Here is a 24,600-nt window from a genome sequence, read left to right as displayed (position 1 = left end):
AGCACTGACCTACGGAATTTTCCCTGAAAAAGTCAACAGAAACTTAACCTATTTATTTAATTCCCACAATACACAAGCCCAATGAAATCTGTCTTCTCTCAAATGACAAAATGACTTAAAATAATTAACAGAAAAGAATGGCCCTGAATTCGAAGAAATCTTAACACGAACCCATACTTTTCGTAAGTCACTTACTTCAGAGAAAATCTTCATAACGCGAATTATAATTACATCAAGCAGCAACTACAGCCAGTTAAATAAAAGGATTCTAACTACTATAGGCTCGAACTTCTAGCAGGCATAGGAATAGCACAAGAAAGCACAAGAAAGCACAAGAAAGATTCAGTTGAAGAGCAAACAATGTATTTAGCAGATTTTACCATACTCATGTGCCATCCATGTTTTAAAATTATATAGTCGTTAATAATTCCATTACCCAAACCGTTACCAACTATATCCATCATCATTTTACAATTCATGTCCTAGCAACGCTGAGTCTCCACGAAGGACACATGTTCTAGCCGTCCGCTCGCTAACTGCTAACTACTAGTCCATCTAACTACAGAGTCTCTTAGCGGGGGCGCAGAGCACTGTCAGAGATGCTAATTATTGTAAAGGCGGGACAGATGACACAGGAGGACACACAGCGCACTTCCAAGAAATTCGTCACCAGACATTGTTGTGTGCTCGACGCTCATTGTTGTTGTAACCGCTGGTGAGATCAGTTTACCCCCACGTTTTTGTACTTCAGGAACGGAAAACAGTCGAGAAATGTAAGAAACCAGCATTTCGAGACCAATGTAAGTCAAGGAAATTTTTCACGATTACTTTTTAATAGTATGTACTAGTAGACACGTGCCTGGTAGCGTATAACTTGCATTTAGATTGTGCAGTAGAAACATTGTAGGTTATGTCGGTCGAGTAATGGCTTCTTCCGATAATATCTTAGCTGGAAATGGGGGGGGGCGGCATCTGTCCCTACAGAAACGGACAGATGACGCTCTATTACTGTGGGACAGATGCCACAATGTCTGCAATGTTTACAGGAGTCCATACGTTTTAGTTTTACAGAAAAAATGCCGACAAAACGCATTAGAACAATAGACAGGGGAGAATGGACTGCAGAAGATCTATTAGAGGCAGTGAAACTAGTCGAAGAGGAATGTTATGCTAAAAGCAAAGCAGCTCGAATGAAAAATATGCCAGAACGAACATTAAGGAGAAGACTTGCTACGCACCATTTCAAGAAAGGATGGTGTAGTTCATCGTCGTACTTAGGTAAAGAAGCAGAAAGGAAATTAGTTGCCTATATAGAGAAACTGCAACCCTGTGGCTTTGCTCCCAAACCGTCAGACGTCAGGCGAATTTCTTTCAATTTAGCTGAGCAGATGGGACTGAGAAACAAATTCAACATGGAAAAGAAACTTGCAGGGAAAGATTGGTTTCTCTCACTTTTAGAACGCAATGAGGGCTTAAGCATCAGAAAAGCGCGAGGGCTTTCTGTAGCTAGAGCGAGTGGAATGAAAAAGACGAAGTCAATTCTTACTTTGATCTGTTAACACAAGCGTTGACCGAAAATGGGATTTTGGATAGACCAGGTAGTATATGCAACGTAGACGAAACTGGTCTACAGTCAAACAATGAGCATGGGATGGTTGTGGCGGCAAAAGGAAGCTGAGATGCCCCTGTCATTACTTTTGCTGAAACAGGAGAGACAATAACGGTTGTTTCATGCTGTGACGGCGAGGGAAATTTCTTATCACCTTATTGCATTTATAAAGGAGTGAATAAAAAACAAGACGCTGAAGGCAACATGCCTCCAGGACCAGTGGTTGTTTTGAGGAGAGGATCTGTTTATGTCAACTGATATCTTCATGAATAGCTTCAGAAACCATTTCCTTCCTAGAAAAGAGCCTGACCCTGCTCTTTTTCTGTCAGATTGCCATGGCTCTCTCATGAATTGTGTCAACCTCTTGGATATAGCTGTTGAAAATGAAGTGTCGATAATTTGTTTGCCTAGGCACACGACGCAATTTTTACAGCCAGTAGACCGATCATTTCTCAAGCCGCTGAAATCCTACTTTAAAGAGGTTTGTCATTCATGGATTGTAGGTAATGCAATCAAAGACAAGGCAGCACTTTGGAGAGTTGCTCTTCAAAGCATTGACTCTTGCTGCCACTGTCCAGATTGGTGTATCCGGATTTATAGCTAATCGAATTATCCTGCTTGACAGAGCAGTAATTCCAAACCATGCATTTGTTTCAGACATTAATAATACTGAACTACCAACTACTGCACATTTCTCTAAGGATCTGACTCCACATGAGCAATTAACATCAAGGTCTGAAACAAATGTGTTAAGAGAACACCGTCCTGCATGCAAACCTTGCACAAATTTGGCTACTCATCAACCAACTGATCAAGGCAGATGCTGTGTAAATGACAACTCAGTGACACCTCATGGAAAGACTCCATCACAATTGCTGGAAAAGGTTTCACCTGTTCCTATACTGCCTCAGAGTAATCAATTCACAAGAAAGCAATCAGCAACAAATATATTACATCCGACGACTTTATAGCAACGAAAAGAAAGGAAATCACTGAAAGAAACAAGAATGGATTTGCTTTTTCCCACAAAAGTGTAGCAGCTAAAATAAATCAAATCCCTAACACCAGGGGGATAAAACCGCAAAAGAAGCGTCTGTCTGAGGACTCAGTTTCAGAAGATGATGATGATTTTCCCCACACGGTAGTCCCTCCGATGAATTAAATTTCGAAGAAAATGAATGTTTAGAGTGCCTTGAACTTCAATAAGATACATCGTCTACGTCTGACTGGTTCAGTATATAGGATGTTCTAGGTGGCTTCATGAATCGTGCACTCTCTATGAGGACATGTGTCGTTTATGTGTACGACTTAAAAATAGACCTGAAAAACAAAAATCAAAGTCAATGTCATTTTCAATGTATTTTGCCATTGGCCATGTGTCCCTTCCTTCTGCGGCATCGTGCCGCCACTTACTCATTAATTGAAATTTGCAATCCTTTGTACATCATAAAAATGTTCTTTTGTTATAAATTTTTCTGTAATTCAACTGTATCTATAATAAAATACAATGTTCACACCATGAATCTTGCTTAATTTTATTGCGATTTCAGCACGAGTAAAAGTCACTTTGAAAAAAGTGTTCTGCTGTCCCGCCTTTACCTTACAGTCTGTAGCCCTACTACCATACAAACATATAAACAGGCTGCTTACATACTGAGCCGTGCGCGTTTGGGTTCTCTACGAGAGTAATGCCTCTCTGGTTATCGATGGCCGTCCTTAGTTTAGTCTTCTCATCAGAGACGCTGGTCTGAGGGTCTTTGGCTGGAAGACTGTTTAATCGCGCGCGGCGTGTCGGTTGCTCTCTAGTCCTTCAAGCTCTCTCCGTAGTGGTGCGAAGAAACTCCGCCAAGTGGCGGGCCACGCCCCTGCTAGCAGAGTGGGAGAGCGAGCGCAGTGTGCATTGGGGGTGTGTGTTGCCCGCTGTGCTTGTGCGGAGCCGGTGTGGTGGCCGAGTGCGAGTCCGATGATAGTTCTGTAATCGAGTCTGAGGGACCAATCTGCACTGTGTTCACTTCTTTTGTTGGTTTGGAGGCTACGCGGCTGTTTAAAATATTTATGCGTCCCACAGCCTGGTTACAGTAGAAGTACGAGTACAGTTGCGCTATTGTATGCTGTTTTGGGAGGGGATTGCACTACTGAACGTATATGTTACGAAACAGGTGGGTATTTTAAGTGATTTGATATTATTAATTTCCCATATTTCACTATTTAAGTTTCTTTCGCCCCTTAAGAAGAATCTTAAATTCAGTTGGCTATAATTTAGTACGAAATTCATGTTTAAAAAAACCCTAAAATGTTCTATTGTGGCTGTTTTGCTGTGCTTTACATATGTTGTGCTTCAAAGGGAGTTCCTCTTTACTTAACCATTACGTAAAGATTATCTATGTGGAAGATCACTGAACTGTTTATAATTCTGGTCCGGTTAAGTGGGCTGTGATTGTTGCTTCTCGTAAACCGAGGAGGTGTTAGTGACTAGCTTTCGACTTACTCACAGCTTGCGGAGTACGAGTAACTGGTACAAACTGTTTGCACTGCTTTTGATGTGGAATTGTTTCATAAAATCGAGGGGTGTCGCTCGTAGTAGCCAAATAGTTACTTCTTACTTGAAGTGTGTGGAAAGCACTCAGACTGTTGATTTGTTAAGCTGTTGTGAGAGGGAGCAATCATCTTTTGGCTTAATTTGGAGTCGGTTAAATTAAAGGTTAAAATTAATTTGGATACGGGGCTTTAATAACAAGGAATAATTCAAATAATTTTAATTGCTTTTCATTGAGAAGTTTCTGTGTGTGTGGAGGGGGGGTGGGGGGGCAAAGAGGGTGTTTGCGATGTTTGTTACCGTTGTTAAACATGTTAATTAAGCTCTGTGTCTCCCTGGTTATGAGAGGCGCCAATAGGTCTATGTTAGAGATGTTACAAATTACTCTAAGCAGAAGCTCCAGTAGACGGACTATTGTAAGGAAAAAGGCCAGCATGTTCACCGAACGACCTATTGTTTGTAAAACTAACACGAATATTGTGGCACCACAGTCAACCATCCTTCCCCCCCCCCCCCCCCCCCCCCCAAAGTTGTCAGCGGACTTGCAAAAAATGTATCTGTTGTTTAATTGACTGTCTTGAATAATTTCGAGGCAACAGCTTGCTAATTTGTGAGTTGTTATTATTAGTTTTAAGGAGAAAAATGTATACTTTAAGATTCTTGGTATTCTTTCTCCTGCTTGTTTATTTTATGTATTACTCTACTGTAAGCAGTCGGATTTAAAAAGCTAACAATGTTCCTTAAAGCTGGTTATCAGAGTTCGCTTTAAGTTTTCAGAGCTGACCGTCTGTGTTCTCAAGAGACAAACAATAAATCTGTTTTCAAGTATGTTTGTAAAGTCGATTTGCACATTACCATTCCCCAAACGTTTTGCCATTTGAGTTAGGAGGGAACTGGTTGTTTCTTATACCTGTGTTTTCCCAGTACCATTTGCCTTGGCATATTCTATTAATGCGTGCTTTTATTTCCTAATTCGATACAGCTCTTGTGCTCTGTACCTCCTTTAACTTATGACAGCCATTGTTCACCTCTCTTGCTTAGTGCTGTGCCTAGAGGTAGAAAACCCAGTATCAACAGCGGTGCCTCAGTTGGTGTTGTTGTTATACCCGCCTGTCAGGCGCAAGCGTGCACTTCTCTGTGCTCGCTGTAGAGCCTGTGCTGTCCTTGCTTTTGTGGATGTGTGAGACCAAGTGTGAGTAGCACACAACAGCAAGCAAGCTTGCGTTTTGGGATGTTTTTCTGCCACGTAGTGGCAGATAAATAGCTTTTCGGCCTATTGTTGCTATGTTATTTGGAATTTTAATGCCTCAATGCTAAACAATTTCTACATGTGCATGAATATTTTGCTTTTCTTCGATGTTAATTCCAAGATACCTAAATACTGCTTTTCGTTTCCAGCGTTGGTCAATTAATCTGATTTCAGGATATGTCATTCTTGATAATGTTCATTTTAGTAACACATTTACTGTTTCATTAGCTGTTATCGTTAATTTCTCTTCCACGAACCAGTTATTCAGGCTTTCAAGAGCTACCCCACTATTTTCTTCTATTTGTGCATGTATATTAGCAAATACTATAATTAGCATATCGTCAGCGTAAACGATGCTGCCTCTAGCGTTTATTATACTCTGAAGCTGGTTGACTTATGACGCCATTCCAACATACCATAGCTCTGGACCACAAACAGAGCCCTGTGGTGAGGATTTTAGTGTGTCTTTCACAATTTTCACTTCTGTACATTCCAACTGCTCCTGCCTTTCTGAGCAGTAATCTAGCAGACTGATACAGAGACATCTGGGACAGTCCATCCGTCTCACTCTCTTGAAAAAGCAGAGTCCCAAAAATTATCAAATGCCCCAGCTACATCATTCGTTATGGCTATAACAGACCTGTCATCCGACGTGTTTCCCGTATTCATTGCATGATTTCTCGCATCCTCTGTGGATTTCCCTTACTTGAAACTGTACTGCAAGGGGTTCATTCCTACTAAGTTTCTGTGGTCCCTCAGGAGGCGGCACACAAAGTTGCCTCTTCTTTGGCTAGATCATTCACCTAACTAACGGGGCGGTAAGTCTTCGGTTCTTTTGGGTCTGGCCTACCCCTTTTTTTAGTACAATAAAACTGGGGCTTTTCTAGATAATGGGCACCTGACCCTGAAAAAGACGTCCTTTTAATAACACTGTTATATATGGCAAATTTTGTTCTAAAAGCTGATGTAACACCTCCGCCAGTATTGTATCATGTCCTGGTGCTTTCCTTTTTTTAACTTCATTATAGCCATTCTCACTTCCTCCAGGGAAAACGAAAACAGAACACTGTTAGTCACATGCGGATCTAGTAATTCAGGGCGAAGATGCTAATGGTAGTCAGACTTCCTTTGTTGTGCTGTCCAGTAAGAGTTATGAGTTGCAATTGCTAAGATGTCTCCGAGACTTTCGTCATCGTGTCGTCGGATAGTCTCAGGGGTGGCGCAGACTTCATCAGCACGACACCACTGATTGCCGATTGAACATGCTGCTCCGTCTTCGCAACTAACTTTCTCTCAATTACTAAATGTGGCGACTCGAACGGGCAGTCGCAGGAGGGCACGCGTCATTGACGGTTGTGTCTGTATTTCGAAATAGATTAAGTAAGACTTAGAGTCAACTTGAATTTTCTAGATCTCACTCTTATGATAGTAGACGACAAAGTTAGCTTCACTATCTTCCGCAAGGAGAACAGTTCTGATCAAATTACACCATTCACATCAGTACACCCGCATTTTCGTAAGATTGCCTGTTTTCATTCAGCTATTCATAGAGCCACCATTCTTCTGAAAATCTCAATTCTGAAATCAGTCTGATTAGAACTGTGGCTGCTAATAATGGCTATGCTCCTTCTGTAGGAGATAGTACTTTTGGTAGGACAACTAATAAGACAGTCACCACCCTAGGCGTTTCTAATATTGAACCTAATGACAAGAAAATTTTTTCTCTATACCATTAACAGACCCAGTTTCCTACAGGATACAGCGTTTACTTCAAAATAAATATAACTTTGGAGTAGCCTTCTCCAGTAATAATTATTTAAAAAGTAACATCTTACATAACTTGAAATCTACGCTTTCCCGTCTGCGTAATTCTGATGTCTATAAAATTATTTGTGGCAATTGTCCTGCTTTTTCCATAGGCCAAACTGGCCGAGCTATTTCGACAGGATTTAGGGAATACCTTCTGGGCAAAAAAGGCACCAATGTTTACAATTCAACTTTCGCTGGCCATTTGTTAATCACAGGACATATTCCTAAAGAAGTAAAAGACGACCAGCTCTTGCACTGGGAGTAAAAAGGCTCTAGGCTTAACATCTACGAAGAGCCAGAGATTTTTAAACACCTATCTATGAAGGACTGTCTCGCATTGACCGAACAGTTGCAATTACGCAACAAAACCTTTTTTCAAGGTATAGAGCCGCTAATTAAAAATGGTCTGAACTGCGATATTCTCCTCAATGTAGACTCTTAAACATCGGTTCCCTGTTGCAGTTTCACATTCTTTTATGTACATTAGAAGTATATTTCATTTATAAAATAGAACTGTTCACTGTATGTTGCAATTTTCATGCACTAATTCCTGTCGTTGCCTGTGATGTTAAATACGATATACAATGCCTCATTTCCTCTTTTCTGTAATTTGATCACTTCTCGCTAGATAGCGCGAATGTGCTTTCGTATCCACCTCCTGGCTGCCCTGGCATGTGAGCCGTCTAGCCTCACGGTAGCGGCTGTTTTCTTTCATCTCATTTTGTTCGATATTGTTTGTTGTATATCTTCAGGGCGGACGTCCCATGACGCTTGTTCAAGTTGATCGTTGAGGCAACAACTCAGTTTTTTCATATTACAGAGGGCAACTACCCCTCTGACCGAACACGCTGAGCTGCCGAGGAGTTTTTTTTTTAACTCAGTTACTTTATTACAGAGGGCAGCTAACCCTCTGACCGAACACGATGGGGCACCGCACCGACCTACGTACATTCTGTAATTAAATTAAAATCGGACGTTTTCTTTGGAAGTTACGATGCCGCAGAGAAATACACAGATACCCGAGTTAAAATTACGGCACTCTTCTGTTTCCATCCGTGAGTTAGAAACCGGATTTCATCGGCCTGCATTTCTAATAGGTGCGAGAACATTGCAGACTACCAAATGCTGCCATGTTTCAGTCTCAATTGGTACTGCGAGCACGCCTTTGTAAGTGACTGGATTGGTGTCAGACTATCTTAGACAGCCGCGTCTTCTATGAACGTACCCTTCCTGGTCATGGTCGAGATTACTGGGTTCGCGGTGGACAAGCACGTTCTTGATTGTAGAAAACGCTTCGTGTTGGGGTCTGACTTATTTTTAGCGGCAACTGACTGAGCAAGATTTGTGTTTTACACTGAGGACGTCTGTCACAGGCCAAGGTTTCGGGAACCAGTCCTTAGTATGTAAAGATGATCTGTCTGAAATCGACGCCGTTCTTCCCTCATTCTGCTGTCGAACTTTTTTGCTGTATTGTCACTGAGCTGTCGGCTTTAGCGCCTTACTTAGTCCATACAATGTTATCTCCTATTTTTGTCTCAATTAAATTCTTGTCCGAATGGTATTGCTTTGGTTAAGTGACACCTCTTTAAACGTTGAATCTATACTTCTGTACATGTTAACTGTTGCTCCTCCTCTCCTAACTGTTGCCTCATGCTAGTAAAATTTTGCACTTCAGCTCCGAATTCAATAGGCTTTAGATTGGTCGCAGGCTACGACTCACTAGACAGCTTGAACTTTAGCTCGTCGTATGAGATCGTTATTACTTGTAGCTGGCAATTTACTCTGATTTGCAAATTGTGAAGCAAGTAAATGTCTGAATGAAACCTTCTTACATCTTAGACACTTTACTTTTTTTATCCTTTCAAGCTGTATTCTAACAGAATACCAAATACTGACTGAAATCTTGGTATTTTGTGGTTTTTGATTAGAGGTTGGATCAAATATTAATGGGGATAAACTTCAGGCTTACTGAGATCAAGTTTTATATGTATCTACCAGAAGAGAAAGAATCTTAGAAGCAGCCAGATTACTATATGCATATGGATAATGGACGGAGAAAGCCTCACTTCGAAAACAGAAAGTTTGGGCCTTTCAGTGTTCACTGAATTTATGTTGTCACTGACTGGACAGATAACTTGTAGGAGGCCTACCAGTGGTTTACACCTTTTGTAGGGTCTCTCTGTGACTTCAGAATGTGCTGCTGTCGCTGGAGCACTCTCCACTGAGTTTAGTTGCAATATTTTCACTGACGCTCTGTGAACATTTAAAGGCACAGACTTTCCGTTTTCGAAGTGAAGCTTTCTCCGTCCATTATCCATATGCATATAGTAATCTGGCTGCTTCTAAGATTCTTTCTCTTCTGGTAGATACGCATAAAACTTGATCTCAGTATGCCTGAAGTTTATCCCCATTAATATTTGAAAACTCATCTGAATATGTTGGACATGTTGATTTTCATTAAATGAGGCAAAAATGTTTAATGCCTTAAGGCTGGCGCTCACATCCTGTAATAATTTTTAAAGACAACGTAGTGACCATTGACAAACCATACTGGCCATTGACTGTAGAAATTATATATTTTCAATATTGCAATTTTGGTCATGATGCCATTACGAAGGGAGATACTGTGAAGGCTAAAAATAAACAACAGAATGGAAATAAAATTAAACAATGGCAGTAACAATTCATGCTTACAGTAGCATAAAAATAGCAGAAATAATATTGTAATCTATTTATTCTGTATTTTGTAGAACATGTGAAACTTAGACAGTCTTGCAATGCCTCAGCAATATTAAATGGAGTGATACTACAGACATACAGTAAAGTTTTGTAAATTACATAAACTCCTACCAATGGCACCAACCAACCAAATCCTTTTTCTTATACATTGTTTTACATGCGAACTAAGCAGTTGGTGCGAGAAGACATTCAAAGGTCGTACTATCTTTGGCCCTGCTAAATATCATACATGCAGATAAAGAGCATGGATGGCAGTGAACAACAAAAGAGAGGAGACGATCTGGACAATACGAGATACTGACGTGTCAGACAGATAGACGCAAACCTAGAAGTGCAGTTAAGAGGGCATGGTTCCCGGGCATTTTCGCTTTCTCCGTTTTTCTCCGGAGAATGGAGCGATGGCATTCGAATAAGACACAAAAACACCGTCCACAAAATTAAAGGCGTTCCGTTGGAATATAGAAAGTCTGACACTGCAATGAATATGTCTCCACAGAGCGATACAAACATCACCGTTTCGACCGAAAAATCGCAACACCAAGGATTTTAGTGCAGTCATTTTCTAGCAAACCACAGCGATAGATGAAAGCACATGGGAGGAGTAACTTACCCCATAATAACCGAATTATCGCCAGCAACCACAATTATCACACAGAAACATACTATCCCGACAGATACAAATAGATTACACTGATATCAGCTTCTTTCGAATCGAATAAAGCAACTACTGACTCTGAAATAAGCCATGTGAGAGTAAATCGCTATCAGAGATTTAAACTGCGGAATGGATGTACCAAATTACAGAGATTGTAGGAGACTGTAGGTCTTCTGTTTAACTTCGAGGTACCAATCAAATTGCTTACCTAGTTGATGCTTTTATAACACAAAGAAAATAAAACTTGGTGTTTCTGTCCATCCCGAAGAGAACAAGTGTATGGAAACAGCGGTATTAATCTTTTTTTTCAGTGATTCGTCTTTCTGCTGGACAACAACATGTAGAACTCGTTTTCGGATCCAAGAGAAAACAAAAAAAAAAAAAAAAAATCAATCTGAAAATGAAAGTTTCTGTCAGGTTAAAACTGTGTGCCGAACCGAGACTTGAACTCGGGACCTTTGCCTTTCGCCGACAAGTGCTCTAGGCAAAGGTGCCGAGTTCAAGTCTCGGTCCGGCACATGGTTTTAATTTGCCAGGAAGTTTCATATCAGCGCACACTCCGCTGCAGAGTGAAAATCTCTTTCTGGAAAATCTGTGTGGTTCAAAAATTGCTTATTCAGTCCAAACAAATATTACTGGACATATTGTTTCTTATAGTGTTTTCCTAATAAAAGTTGTTACATCTCTAATTACTTCATTGTAATATAAAGATGATGTCAATGAATCTTCAGATCATATCCCCAGACGTAACGAATACCTTCAGACCAACACCACTTTGGCTAAAAAACTATTTCTCATTCGTTTAAATATATATCTTTAACCGACCTAGTTTTCTTTTTTCAGAAGAGAACATAAACATCACCTTTGCCTTCAAAATAACAACTCTAATACGCAAATAATCTAAACGACTGCTTAGTTTTCCATGTACTTTAGTCACACCATAATCTCCTGTGTCGAGAACAGTGCGAGGTGGTTCAATTCTGTCGAGTTCTTTGTCCATTTCTGAAGAAATACGGACGATCACCATATGTATTCACCCTACCAATTCCAAAAACATAACCCTGAACTTTCAAGTAGCCAACACAAGTCAGGTTAAAGTATGTTTTAGAACTCAATTTCATTAATAAGCCTCAATTGCAAATTAACGTAGTACTTACTGAAATTAAAAAAAACACAATTTATATTTGCACTTATAAATAAATTTCGGAGTAAGAAAATTCAGCATCACATCCGATGTTTTTCATAGGGTGAACAATTTACTACGGCAGAAACACAATACAAATCCAACTCATAACGGGAATATTTAAGGGCAATATAATACCTCTCGAGGACAGCAAATTGCATACCACTTCGGAAACATATTAATCTGGAAACAGGAATCCAAGAAGAATGGCGAAAACCAGAAGAAAGAAGAAACAAGCATTTCCGGAAAGTGGAAGCAAAATCACACACCGGAAAACAATTTCAAACTCTAATGAAAAACGCACAACTAAAGGAACCAATTCAGGGACTGGAATAAGTCCTAAGACAAGCTGTCACCCCTAGGAATAAAAGAAGAAAGAAACAATGAGTCGACCTAGTGTGCTACACACTACGAAACGGCGTACTAGGTGTAGCGATGCAAGGGGTACCAAATTTGTTATGAGAGTCAGTAAATCACTCAACTGACAGTGTTTTTCAGTACAAGTATTTCGCTCATTACAAGCAAATATCGATTCGTGACGTCATCGTCTAGACTCTAGTTGACTGTTATCTGATTCCGTTTTAGCAAACTATAGTTTCTTTCAGGCGATCAAATTTTATTCATTATGAAACACAAGTTGTTGACGTATATTAAGAATAGGAGACGTTAGTAGATGCAGGCTACAATTTATCTGTTTAATAGAAAGGTGTTTATGAATTTTCTGCGCATGAAAAAGTGTGAATTTATTTGTGGCTTTTAGTCTGAGACGAGTCATCACTAAAAGTGCTAAAAGTGAGCGTGGACAGTTCCCTGACCTGCGCGGTGAATTTTACTTTTTTTGATTTTGTCCCGAATGGAGACAAATCCAGTTTCATTTAGACTATACTTGGGATACACACGTCTCGTTATTACAAAAGAGTCGTTTAGCTCATTAGGGAAAACTGAAACCTGCACGCTCGATTTGAAATTCGTTACACGCTAGTGCTTGATCTAGCTGTCCAGTGAATCGCGTACGATCGTTGCAAACGCGCTCGGACTTAATGCACTAAGTTGGAAATTAATTTTGAGACAACTGCATATTTTGACGAAAATGGACCGAAAGCAAATTTACGGGGTTCTGTTTTAATTGAGACACATATTACCTTGTTGATCACGTTGGTTAGCAACACTGTAACGCTGATTAATTAATTCATTAGAACGATTTGCGACGCAATAAGTCCCATTATGCATGTAAACTGTTACACGAAATTTGCTGACTGTATGAATTTATGAGAGTGATTTTATTTCCAGAAATGTCAATAAACCGGCTGATTCTAAAGTTAAATTACTAACTGTTTTGTAACTTCATTGGTTGTCCCACGTCACTACTCAACGTATTGTATCGCGTCTCTTCACGAGAGATCTCAAGTAGCCGGGATAAACATTAAACAAGAAGACTAAAGAGGAGGCATCGGCATATAGGAACACAACACCTTATAAAGACGTTGTGTACGAAACCATACATTTCTCAGAATTTAAGTCAAGAATCGCTATATCTACCGAAAAACCCTAAAAGGAAAAAAGAGGACATTCTGGGATAGAGAAGGAAAGAAACTTGTGGAAGAAGCCACAAGCGACCGAAACATAGCGGCACACACATGAAATACGCTACAATGTCGCATGAATGAATGGGAGACACACATACAAAACATACTTAACGACGTGGAACCAAAAGGCTACCAGCAGGTCTAAAAGAAGGCATTGTCACATACAACAACAAAATGGGCACTGTTTACTATAAGGAGGTCAAGTATCACACTAAGAGCACCAAGAACAAGAAAGCAGTAGGCCTTGAAAGATTATATAGTGTGTGTACTACAGACACAGCACTTAATTATTTATATATTTATTAATTATTGTTCCGTAGGACCAAATTAAGTAGAAGTCTCCATGGTCATGGAACGAATCAATACATAAAATTATAACACGATAGTAGAAACATATAAAATCAAATATAAGTAACATATTCAGGAGACAATTTGTAAGTTTAAATAAAGAAAATCCACAATGTAACAATGGAATACGCTTCATCTTTCAGCTCTTCCAGGAGCTCCTTGAAAGAATAGAAGGAGTGATCCGTGAGGAAACTCTTCAGTTTTGACTTAAAAGAGTTTGGGCTACTGCTAAGATTTTTGAGTTCTTCTGGTGGCTTATTGAAAATGAATGCAGCAGAATACAGCACTCCTTTCTGCACAAGAGTCAAGGAAGTGCATTCCACATGCAGATATAATTTCTGCGTAGTATTAACTGAGTGAAAGCTGCTAACTCATGGCAAGAAGCTAATATTGCTAGACAAAGGACATTAAAGAAAATATATACTGTGAGGGTAATGTCAGAATTCCCAGAAAGTTGAATATGGGTCGACAAGAGGTTCTCGAAATTACACCACACATAGCTCGAACAGCCCATTTTTGAGCCAAAAATACCCTTTTTGAATCAGATGAATGAACCTAAAAAATAATACCATATGACATAAGAGTATGAAAATATGCAAAGTAGACTACTTCTAGTGTTGAAAAGTCACTTATTTCAGATACTGTTCTAATGGTAATAAAGCAGCATTTAATTTCTGAACAAAATCCTGAACATGGGCTTTCCACAACAGCTTACTACGTATCCGAACGCCTGGGAACTTGAACTGTACCGTCTCGCTTATAAAATGCACATTCTATCTGATCAAAACATCTGTTCTTGTTGAATTGTTAGAAACTGTAAAAACTTAGTCTTACTTTGATTTGGCATCAAATTATTTTCCACAAGCCCCAAACGTATTTCATGAACAACATTGTTTGATAGTGTTTCATTATTACACACAAGATCCTTCACTACCAAGCTGGTGTCATCAGCAAACACAAATATTTTTGAATCACCTCCAATAGTAGAAGGCATATCATTTATATAAATAAGAAACAGCAGTAGCCCCAGAACCGACCCTTGGGGAACCCCCCACTTAACAGGGCCCCATTGGGACTGAACTCGCAATATTGCGGAGAATTACCTTCTGCTTTCAGCTCTTAAAGTAAGAGGCGAATCATCTAGCGTTCGCCATCCTTTACTTAATCCATCCAAAACCTCAAAGAGAAACGAGAATATATAATTTTCAGTTGTTAAACCATTTCTAAAACCAAACTGTACATTTGACCGCAAATTATGTGAATTTAAATGCTCTCATAACCCTCTATACCCAGCCCTCTCAATAACTTTAGTAAACACCGATGCCATAGAATTAGGTCTGTAATTGTCAACATTATACCTGTCTCTCTTTTTTAAAGTGTCTTCAATACTGAGTACTTTAATAGGTCAGGAAACCGACCACTCCTAAAGGAAAAGTTACAGATATGGCTAAGAGCTGGGCTAACATACACAGAACAATACTTCAGTATTCTGCTAGATACCCCGTCGTATCCATGAGAATTCTTTGTCTTTATTGATTTAATTATCAACTCAATCTCCCTCTTGTCAGTATCATGGAGGACCATTTCAGGTAACAGTCTCGGAACACCTTTTGCTACAAGCGCTATGATTCCCTGTTGGGACTAGGTTTCTATTTAGTTCATCTGCTATATTCACAAAGTGATTACTAAATACTGTACGACTTGTAACTAACACGGAAATTCCCACTACGCAGTGATTCTATATCCTCGACCTGTCTGTGCAGACCAGCCACTTCATTTACAACTGATCATATGGTGTTTTTTTTTTATTTTATCCTGAGACTTAGCTATTCTATGTGCATACCACATACTTTGTGCCTTCCTAATAACTTTTTAATCACCTTACAATACTGTTTGTAATGGGCTGCAGCATTTAGATCCTGATATTTCTAACGTTTTTATATAATTGCCACTTTGTTCTGCAGTATATTCTTAACCCTCTTGTCAGCTACCCAGACTGCCTGTTTGTGCTAGTACCATGTTTTGAACGTTATAACGGAAAGCAACTTTCAAAGAGAACGAGAAAAGTCTTGAGGAAAGCATTATATTTAATTTATACAGTATCAGCACTATAAACAACTTGCCACTCTTGTTCCTTGATAAGGTTTACAAAGGTCTCTACAGCAAGTGGACCAGCTTTCCTAAAAAGGTGTGTTGAGCACAAAAATCTTTTAGAGTTAAAATTTGTGCATCATGATCCGAAAGACCATTCACCTTTTTGCTAACAGAATGCCCTTCTAGTAATGAGGAATGAACAAAAATTTTGTCTGTGGTTGCTCTACTGTTCCCTTGCACTCTCGTTGGAAAGAATGCGGTTTGCATAAGATTATATGAATTAAGGAGGTCTACCAGCATCCATTTCCTTCCACAATCACTTATACAATTAATACTGAAGTCATCAAATATAACTAACTTTCTGTATTTCCTATGAAGTGAACCAAGAACCTCCTCTAGCTTTAGCAAAAACGTTGTGAAATCGGAGTCTGGGGATCTATAACCAACAACAACAGTTAGAAGATTAGCTCCACTAAATTTAACCACACCTGCACAACATTCAAGTACATTTTCAGTGCAGTACTTTGGAACATCATTGACCCAAATGGGATACCGTTTTTCACATACTAATGGCACCATTGTGAACAGAACTTTAGAGTAAGTGCACAGAAATAGCCTCTGCTACAGAACACTGGAGACAATAATGAAAGTGCTATATGAGGGAATGAAGACCGCAACAACCTCACCAAATAAAGAGATATAGCAATGGAAAAACTACCTTCCAATATACTCCAAAAATATGGGTAATAACGGAAAGAATGAAAGAAATAATCAATGACCTCCTTCCCAAAAGCCAAACTAGATTCAGGAAAAGTAGATCTTCTCTGATCGAAGTAGAATTCCTGTTAAAGTGTATATGGGAATCTCTTGAAGAGAGAGAAAGTCGCACTTAGTATTTGTAGACTTTAGAAGTTTTTGATCTTATATACATAAAGCTAGTGACAAAAAATTAGAGAAAGCCCTATGCAAAATCAAGATAAGAACATGAATCATAAGTGCAGTAGACCTACAATGGTGAAAGAAAGTATGAAGCTCAGCCAAGTTCCCACTATCAGAGTCAGCATCAAAATAACATGGAGCACTTCAGTAACATAAACTAAATCTATTATATTTTGTAATTGTGGCGGAATAAATAGGATAATGACCCAGAAGGATGGGCGTAATCTCGCAAGCTATTACGAGGCTACAAGAAGTAATAAATGATACGAAAATCTTCGAAATAAATTCAGTAACAACAGAACAGATTGTACTCATAAATGGAGGAGAAACACTCGCACCGGCAATGATCTTCGTACAGGATGGACGAAACCTTAGTGTTACCATACAAAGGAGTGCAAAATGTTTGACATAACATGTAAAAGGGAAAGCACAGCAATTCAGCATATCAGATTCATTTCCCCAGAGATCGCAATATCACTTTTCAGAGCCAAAATCTCGCAATACTGATGTATGGTATACAAACTGGCGGACCGCTTCCCACAGTGAAGAACCTAACAACACAAGATAAAGGCGACGTATATAATGGAAGCAATCGCGTTTCCACAACCATGCATTCCAGCCCCATATAATTCTTTTTTTGAATACGTAGGGCACAAACTTTATTCTGTCTAACACCAACACTTCGGAAACATTTTCAAAAACTTTGAAGGAAAAAAGAGAAGACAGTCCAAGAGTATATTATGGCACACAGGCAATGACTGACCGATCATGGACGAAGGATGACTTAACGATGAGACACGTGATTACCAGAATGGCAGTCCATGGTTTCCGCCACCTTGTCTGCAACAACACAGCATATCAGAAACCTAGAGCAAAGTGCGGATGTAAACAGAGTATCGTAATACGCCAGCGTAACCACATCCCGTAGAACCCTGCACATAAGAGGACACACTGATTAAGTGGCTGTGTAAACCACAATTCGTAAAATTTCCACTTTATTATTATAATTGCTGTTTGGACATGTGTGGTTATTTGAATGTTTTATTATACACGTTTAGTGCATAATTTCGTAGCTTTTCGTTTTTCATGTTGGCATTCCGCTTCCTATGGTTTAATTATCAGTTGTCACATTTTTATTTGTAGTTCACTTTTGCTATTTGAGTTTACATATTGCCATCTCGAGATGATGAGTGCAGCAGTGAACGCTACGAATTGGCGTGCAAGTTGAGAAATCGACACATTTCAGACTTATTTTTCGGTTTGACTTCAGTAGAGGAGTGACAGCAGTGAGATAGTCAATAACATTTACCCCGTGTATGACGATAATGCCATTGGGCATAGCATGACAAGAAAATGGTTCTCTGGTTTTAAGGAGAATCGTTTTGGCATTAGTGACTCTCCATATTCAGGAAGACCTTTAGGTATCGGTAGGGAACCTTTGAACGCATTAATCCACAACGATCCGTGCCTGTGTACTCGAGAACCGTCAAATGTGAGGAACTGCGATCGTTCAAACATCGTCCGTCACTTTCAGGCAACAGTGAACTTTTAAAAACCCGGTGTATGTGTACCACGTGCTATAAACCAAAATCACTGAAATATGGTGTGTTCTATGCTACACAAGAGAGAAATAATCCGCGGCATGAGACCCATTTACGAAACTATATTCCACAGGGGCAACATACGATTGCATTTGTAATATACAAGACCTGTCTATGCAGTAACTCGCTACATCTTCTTCACCTCAAATAGTGACAGAGTAACTGAACGACGAACAGTATTGTAAAACGTTCCGCCTACGATCAGCGTACAAAGTAATGTTTGCTGTCGAAGAGATGGCCTCGAGTAAGTTGCTGCTTTGTGTAACTTCCAGCGTCGGTGGATGTCGTTCCCGGACCCGGCTGCTTATCCACAATTTGTTCCTCGCAACACCCATTGCAACGTATCCAAGTTTGTCGATATCACATTTGTAACGACCTGTATGATTACTTTCACTAATTTTACCATTAACAATTTTAAATCCTTTTGTAAGTATTTCACATTTTATTTAGTTTTCTTTGCAATCTTAATGAATTATTATTAGTTCCTTGGCTGAAGAGCGGGTTTATTGTACCACACACACGAAGAAGTATACGTTGTATTAGACAAACATCACAAAAGCAAAGAACGTGACTAGACACAATGCTCACAAATGAAAAGATTGTACAGAACAAGCAAAAACTAAGTATAACACATCAAGGTAATAGTATGTGATGAGACACCTCCCACTCATAAATTTCAAAACTTGCTCTTTAACCACCATCTAGTTTGTGAAATATAATGTAAACAGACTAGAAAATGCCTCTGAGCACTATGGGACTTAACTGCTGTGGTCATCAGTACCCTAGAACTTACAAGTACCTAAACCTAACTAACCTAAGGACATCACACACATCCATGCCCGAGGCAGGATTCCAACCTGCGACCGTAGCGGTCACGCGGCTCCAGACTGAAGCGACTAGTACCGCACGGCCACTCCGGCTGGCAAACAGACTACAAACTCGTGTAAATGTGGTCATACAATTTCATGGCGCTTAGACTTTTACAAAAACTTCCCTTGTAACACTGCTTTCATAATATTTATAATGGACAGTTAAATTAGTTTACGTCAGATAATAGCCGCTCCTTATCATAAAAAGCAATAGAACACAACATAAAACGTGAGAAGCATCACACAATATGAAATCTGGCTACACGCGTTCTTGTGCCAATAATTCAATAGACTTTAGTCTAACAGGACGAAATGTGCATTCTCCTGCTTGTATTTTCCTAAAATTATCCCTAAAATAGATTGTAATTTATCTAAAAATCTCCAATTATTTGTGTGACCATTAAGCACGTCGCCTGGACATTTTTTGATCTAGATGTAAATTTCTGTGTTTATAATTCTACTTCTATGAAATCCGTGCAGAATTTAAGGGCTATACCTACATCATTTAATTCATGTCCTGATGTAGTCCTCAGTTAAATGTTTACTGAAGATAGCGATACTTCTCTGTGTCTGCCTGATAAGGTCTTTTCATCCATCACTGAACGGTCGCCCAGTATGTCCAATACTACGTTACGTGCCACACTTAATTCTGCAGACAACATACCCTGTTTACTGGTTGGTCCTGCCTGTGTTGTGTCGGATTCTCCTTCTGAACGGTTTGTGTGTATCAACACTGATACATACGTTACCTTCTTTGAACAATTGTACTGTTTTGACAGGGACCACACCTGAGTATGATAGATAGTAATCTTAGACTCTTTGTACTTCAAACTTTCTCTTTTTAATGTAACCTCATCAGTTATAACTCCTATGAGTGTTTTACGTGTCTGACCAGTTATTTTTATGACGGCTCCGCTCTGAAACCGTTATTGGCAGCCGCTTCTAGCAAGATCTCTAATTTTTCTAAATTGTATCCTCTTATAGTCACAAGTCCTTAAGGTTTCATATCACATAGGCTCGCTGGTGGCACGTTGGACAGCAGGAATCAGTAGTGATTGTGCAGTCTGTATAGTCGGATTATGAAGAGGTCTACGATATTTATGTAACCTATATTTCATTCATGAATTTAATGTTAGATGTAAGGACAAGCTACTGAGAAGAAACAAGTCAATGATACTGATTCAACACTTAAAATGCTTTACTTATTGCGTGAAAGTAGGATTAAGAACTTTCTTGAAGAAACAGAAATTTGCCGTTACCTCAAAATTCATCCATACGATCTGCTTGACGGTGTGATTTCTGAGATTAATTTAGCAAGTTCTGCTATGCTAATTACAAAAAGTAACCGGCATGAGCATCCACAACAGTCCCATTTCAATAATATTTCCTGAATATCTACAGATATGCATGTATCTTCGTTCCATAATTTTTTCGTGCTTTCATGAGACACTATTTGCAGCCGGATGTACACAGTGCGCAAATACAACATCGGACGTGACCGCCTTCAAGGAAAGAGAGTACACATTGCACTTCCGTTACCTACTGGGTTCCAATACACCCCTAACGATGGAATTCATAATTGCAGGTAATTATACTCTCTGCACTTTATTAGACGTGCCAGGATGATCGGAACCATAGCCTCTTGAATACGCTAACTGTGCTGGCACACATGGACCTTCAATAGCTGCAGAATCCTGCAACCTGCTTTTAATGCGTAAGTGGATGACCCAACAAGTAGTACCCAGTTTTACCTTTTACCCATAAAACAGACATACGCCACTCATCGCTATAAACCGTCAGGTGTGTGTTGATTGGCAAGGACGAGGAAATACGGAGGCACTGCGACATCAGAGAACCCACTCGACAGTTTAGGCACTGGACGTTCCGAGGCATTCATCTCAGGTGCTCCAAAGGCTGAAGAACGGCGACTGTGGCAATCACAGATTACTACTGTTCACAGGCAGTGCTCCAGTCCCCCCCCCCCCTCCCCCCCAATTAGTACACAACGGGAACTGTGAAAGAATGATCATTCAAACCCAAAGGACAATAACGCTGACCTAAACAGTCTCTGGACTCAGTAGAAGAGCTACTTCGAATTCTTTCTTCACTCCCACTCTAACGTTAATTCAAACGGTGAAAAAGCAGTAAATTTTAACGAAAAACTTACAGTAAGGTTGCATACAAGAGTAACGCAGTGAAATACACATAAGTAATTCAGTATTTCACAGAAGGATCTGAGAGCATAAACTAAACTGAATCCTGTCTAAAATACTATATACTGTTGCTGACACTATTGGTCCACTCGGTTGCTCAGTTTCGGTTATCAAGAATATATTATAATTAATTCTGTAGATCTAATTGTAATGAACTTTTCGTGCTCCATACTTCTTCGTTGTAAGAGTCGCCTATGAAGATTCAACGTACGTAGTAAAACGAGCCTACACTGATCTCTGAGAAACGATGTCCATAAAGTCTCGCTATCACTCTAAAATATCATAACTTGGAAATTATTAGAGGATCATTGTTCTTTGCAAAACGTATAACAGATCTCAAAGCTTTTCACCCTCATCCTTTGCTGCAATACTTGGGAAATAACGGAGTGGAGACAGACCAGATTCAGATGCACTGCGACATCTGGTATACATAATCCAAATCAGTAACAACATATAGCGCATCTATTGATACCTGTTTGGGAGACACAGTGAAAAGGAAGCATAATGGTTTGAAACAGTTCCTCCTGCCATAGATTGAGAGGCTACATTCGACCATCATGTGAAAACACGATGGTGTACATTCAGTTCCACCGCGGTATGTGCCGAATGACATTTACAGCGAGGAGGCTGGGTCTTCATGGCCTCATCACATGGCCCTTGAGCCCTTCGGATTACGAGCTGGTAGACCAATGTTGCGGGGCTATGTTAACGACCGCCTGTACACCACACTATGCTACGTACTTGCGCGAATCATGAAGTATTGAGAACTACTAACGCTGTAATCCTGACATCTACAAGGGAAGATAGACACCATCTTGATTTCTACGACCGTCGAATGAGGCGAGGCTGAACTATTTTACTATTATTTTTTTGGCTCTCTCACACGAGATATCTTCATAAAGACGAAATTGCGATATTCTTTGCCTGGAAACATATTTTCAGTTTCAACATTCCTTACTATCTTTCACAGTTATGAATACGTTTTTTATCTGAATACATGGCACCAACACCTGTTATTGGATAGCGGTTTCTTTGGTATGTAGGGTAATGTGTTTGGTTGTGCCTCTTGGTAATCATTGTAGAAAGTGTACCTGACCGGCTGAGTCACCGACGCAAGGTCTTCAGGTACAATGGGTACAAAAGTCACCAAATAAATTAAATGTTGTCAAGTGAGAATCGTAATAACACCACAGACGATGACAACGAAAATTACATTGATTTTTCGGCGTTCTGCTGCTCCGAGATGAATAAGATAAGCGGCCTGCTGGACAGAAATCGATCTTCAGACTTCTGTCAAAAATTTCATAATAAATGAGACCCATGAAAGATACGGCAGTTCTCAGAACATCTAAGTTATATAAAACATCTTATGAGGGTAGCCAGTCTTACATTCTACAAACATTTCTTACTGTAGAACAACATGTTATAGGTTTTATCGCAAACGGTACACCGGAATATTCTATTTCATTGAGCATGATATTGTAAATGTTCAGCGAATCAAACATGACGAATCTTCTATTGCGGTTTACACTAAAAGCCGCTTGGAAAGTGTACATAAGAAAGCAATACAAATAAAAAATCCCTACCAACTGGTTCAGTAGTAACGGAAGGACGCCCTCAGCAGGGCAGATGCCTACAACACTGTGTTGCGTGGCATCCATCGATCGTGTAATGGGGTGCATCGATCGAGGAGTCAACCAGTTGCAATATACAAAGATTGAGTGGGCGCCAGTGACGTCATAGTGTAAGAGCCCATCGCGCAGTCATTTCACTTGTCAGTGGCCAAGGGGCACTTGGCCGAAAGTTCGTGGCATGTCAACGCGGTTGTGAGGCGGAGAATATTCTAAAAAGCGTTATCTCAGCGGGACTCTGTTTTCTTATCCAACATGATCACTTGTGGTGATCCTGTGCGGCGGTCAGCGCGTATGGGAACATTGTCCGTGCGATTCTTGAGATACAGGAATAACATGTCGATTTCATGAGACTTGAATTCATGGCCAGTGTCTCATATTGTATAAACAACTCGTCTCGTACCGATGGTCATCCCACAGTAAAAAGTAGTTTAAATATCGTGATCACTGTACCCCCTCCTGTAACAGGCTCTTCAGACGCTGATACCATGGTCACACCAAACGCCACATTTGGTTCTCATTAACGGCAAATAAAATGGGACAGCCATTCATATCACTTTCGGCCGCACAGCTCACATAATGAACGATAACATATGGGTTATAGTGTGCGTGTATCCTACTGTCATTATCTAACTATTTCTCTTAACTGCTGTGATACATGTTTTGATTCAGCTGGCATCATCGGAGTGCCTATCACGGTGGCGGCTGTGATAACGCAGTTCTTCTCGACGGGCACAATCGCCATGGCCAACCTGCAGTGTGTGGAGGTGCACCCCACATGTCTGCGGCAGATCGCGGCCTGCGTCGAGTGGACCGTAGCTGCCATCGTCATGTCTGCTCTACCGTACGTGGCCCTCATCGTAAGTAAAGCGAAACGACCGTGGAACCTATACGCCTACTTTCATTGTCTGTTATATGAGTGACCCCCAAATGACGTCAGTTACCAATATGCTATCGAAAGACACAGTAGGGGAAGAGTGAGGCGTAGAGGAAAGGAGAGGAAAAGAAGAGAAACGAGAGTAAGAACAACACAACGAAGAACGTTGTAACAGATTTTCCTGAGCAAATATTTCACGTAAACCATTCTCACTGCGTATCTCTCTGTTATTTAAAGTCTTGTATACTGACATCGTGTCATAGGTGTTGCATTTTGTGCTTATATTTTGACCTACCTGCTACTGTGGTAGTCAGTTGCCATAGGAATGTATCAACAAGAATGACGAAAGAGTTGATCATAAGACGCTACGGGTACTCGACGGAAACGTCTCTGTCACGAAGGCTTACATTCTTATGCTCATCAAACCTCTGTGTCCTCAGCATTACTATGCTACCAATAAACCGGGCGTTGTTTTCTAGAGATATCAGAAAAGACGTGCGTTCCTCCAATAATAAGTCAGGAGTAGTACTGAAGATTACGTGAAAGTCCCATATCAGCTACGCTCATGAGGAGTACGTCTCATGACAAGACACAGTCATCTTAGGTAAATTAACTGTAAAGTATCATACATACGTGTGATGCCAGATATTCCCTGTCATCAC

The 24,600-nt window shown here is 40.0% G+C and overlaps 1 protein-coding gene across 1 annotated transcript in view; it reads left to right on the top strand.

The window, feature by feature from the left end:
• Positions 1-24,600, top strand: part of LOC126355316 (solute carrier family 22 member 7-like) — a 167,632-nt gene that overhangs the window by 120,175 nt on the left and 22,857 nt on the right. The window contains exon 8 of the mRNA XM_050005609.1: positions 23,734-23,921. Within this exon, the coding sequence (XP_049861566.1) occupies positions 23,734-23,921 (188 nt within the window). The remainder of the gene's footprint in view (positions 1-23,733; positions 23,922-24,600) is intronic.

Source organism: Schistocerca gregaria, chromosome 3 (genome assembly GCF_023897955.1).
Source record: "Schistocerca gregaria isolate iqSchGreg1 chromosome 3, iqSchGreg1.2, whole genome shotgun sequence".
Taxonomy (NCBI): domain Eukaryota; kingdom Metazoa; phylum Arthropoda; class Insecta; order Orthoptera; family Acrididae; genus Schistocerca; species Schistocerca gregaria.
The sequence above is the reverse complement of the archived record's forward strand: the minus strand, read 5'-3'. Positions and strand labels throughout refer to the sequence as shown.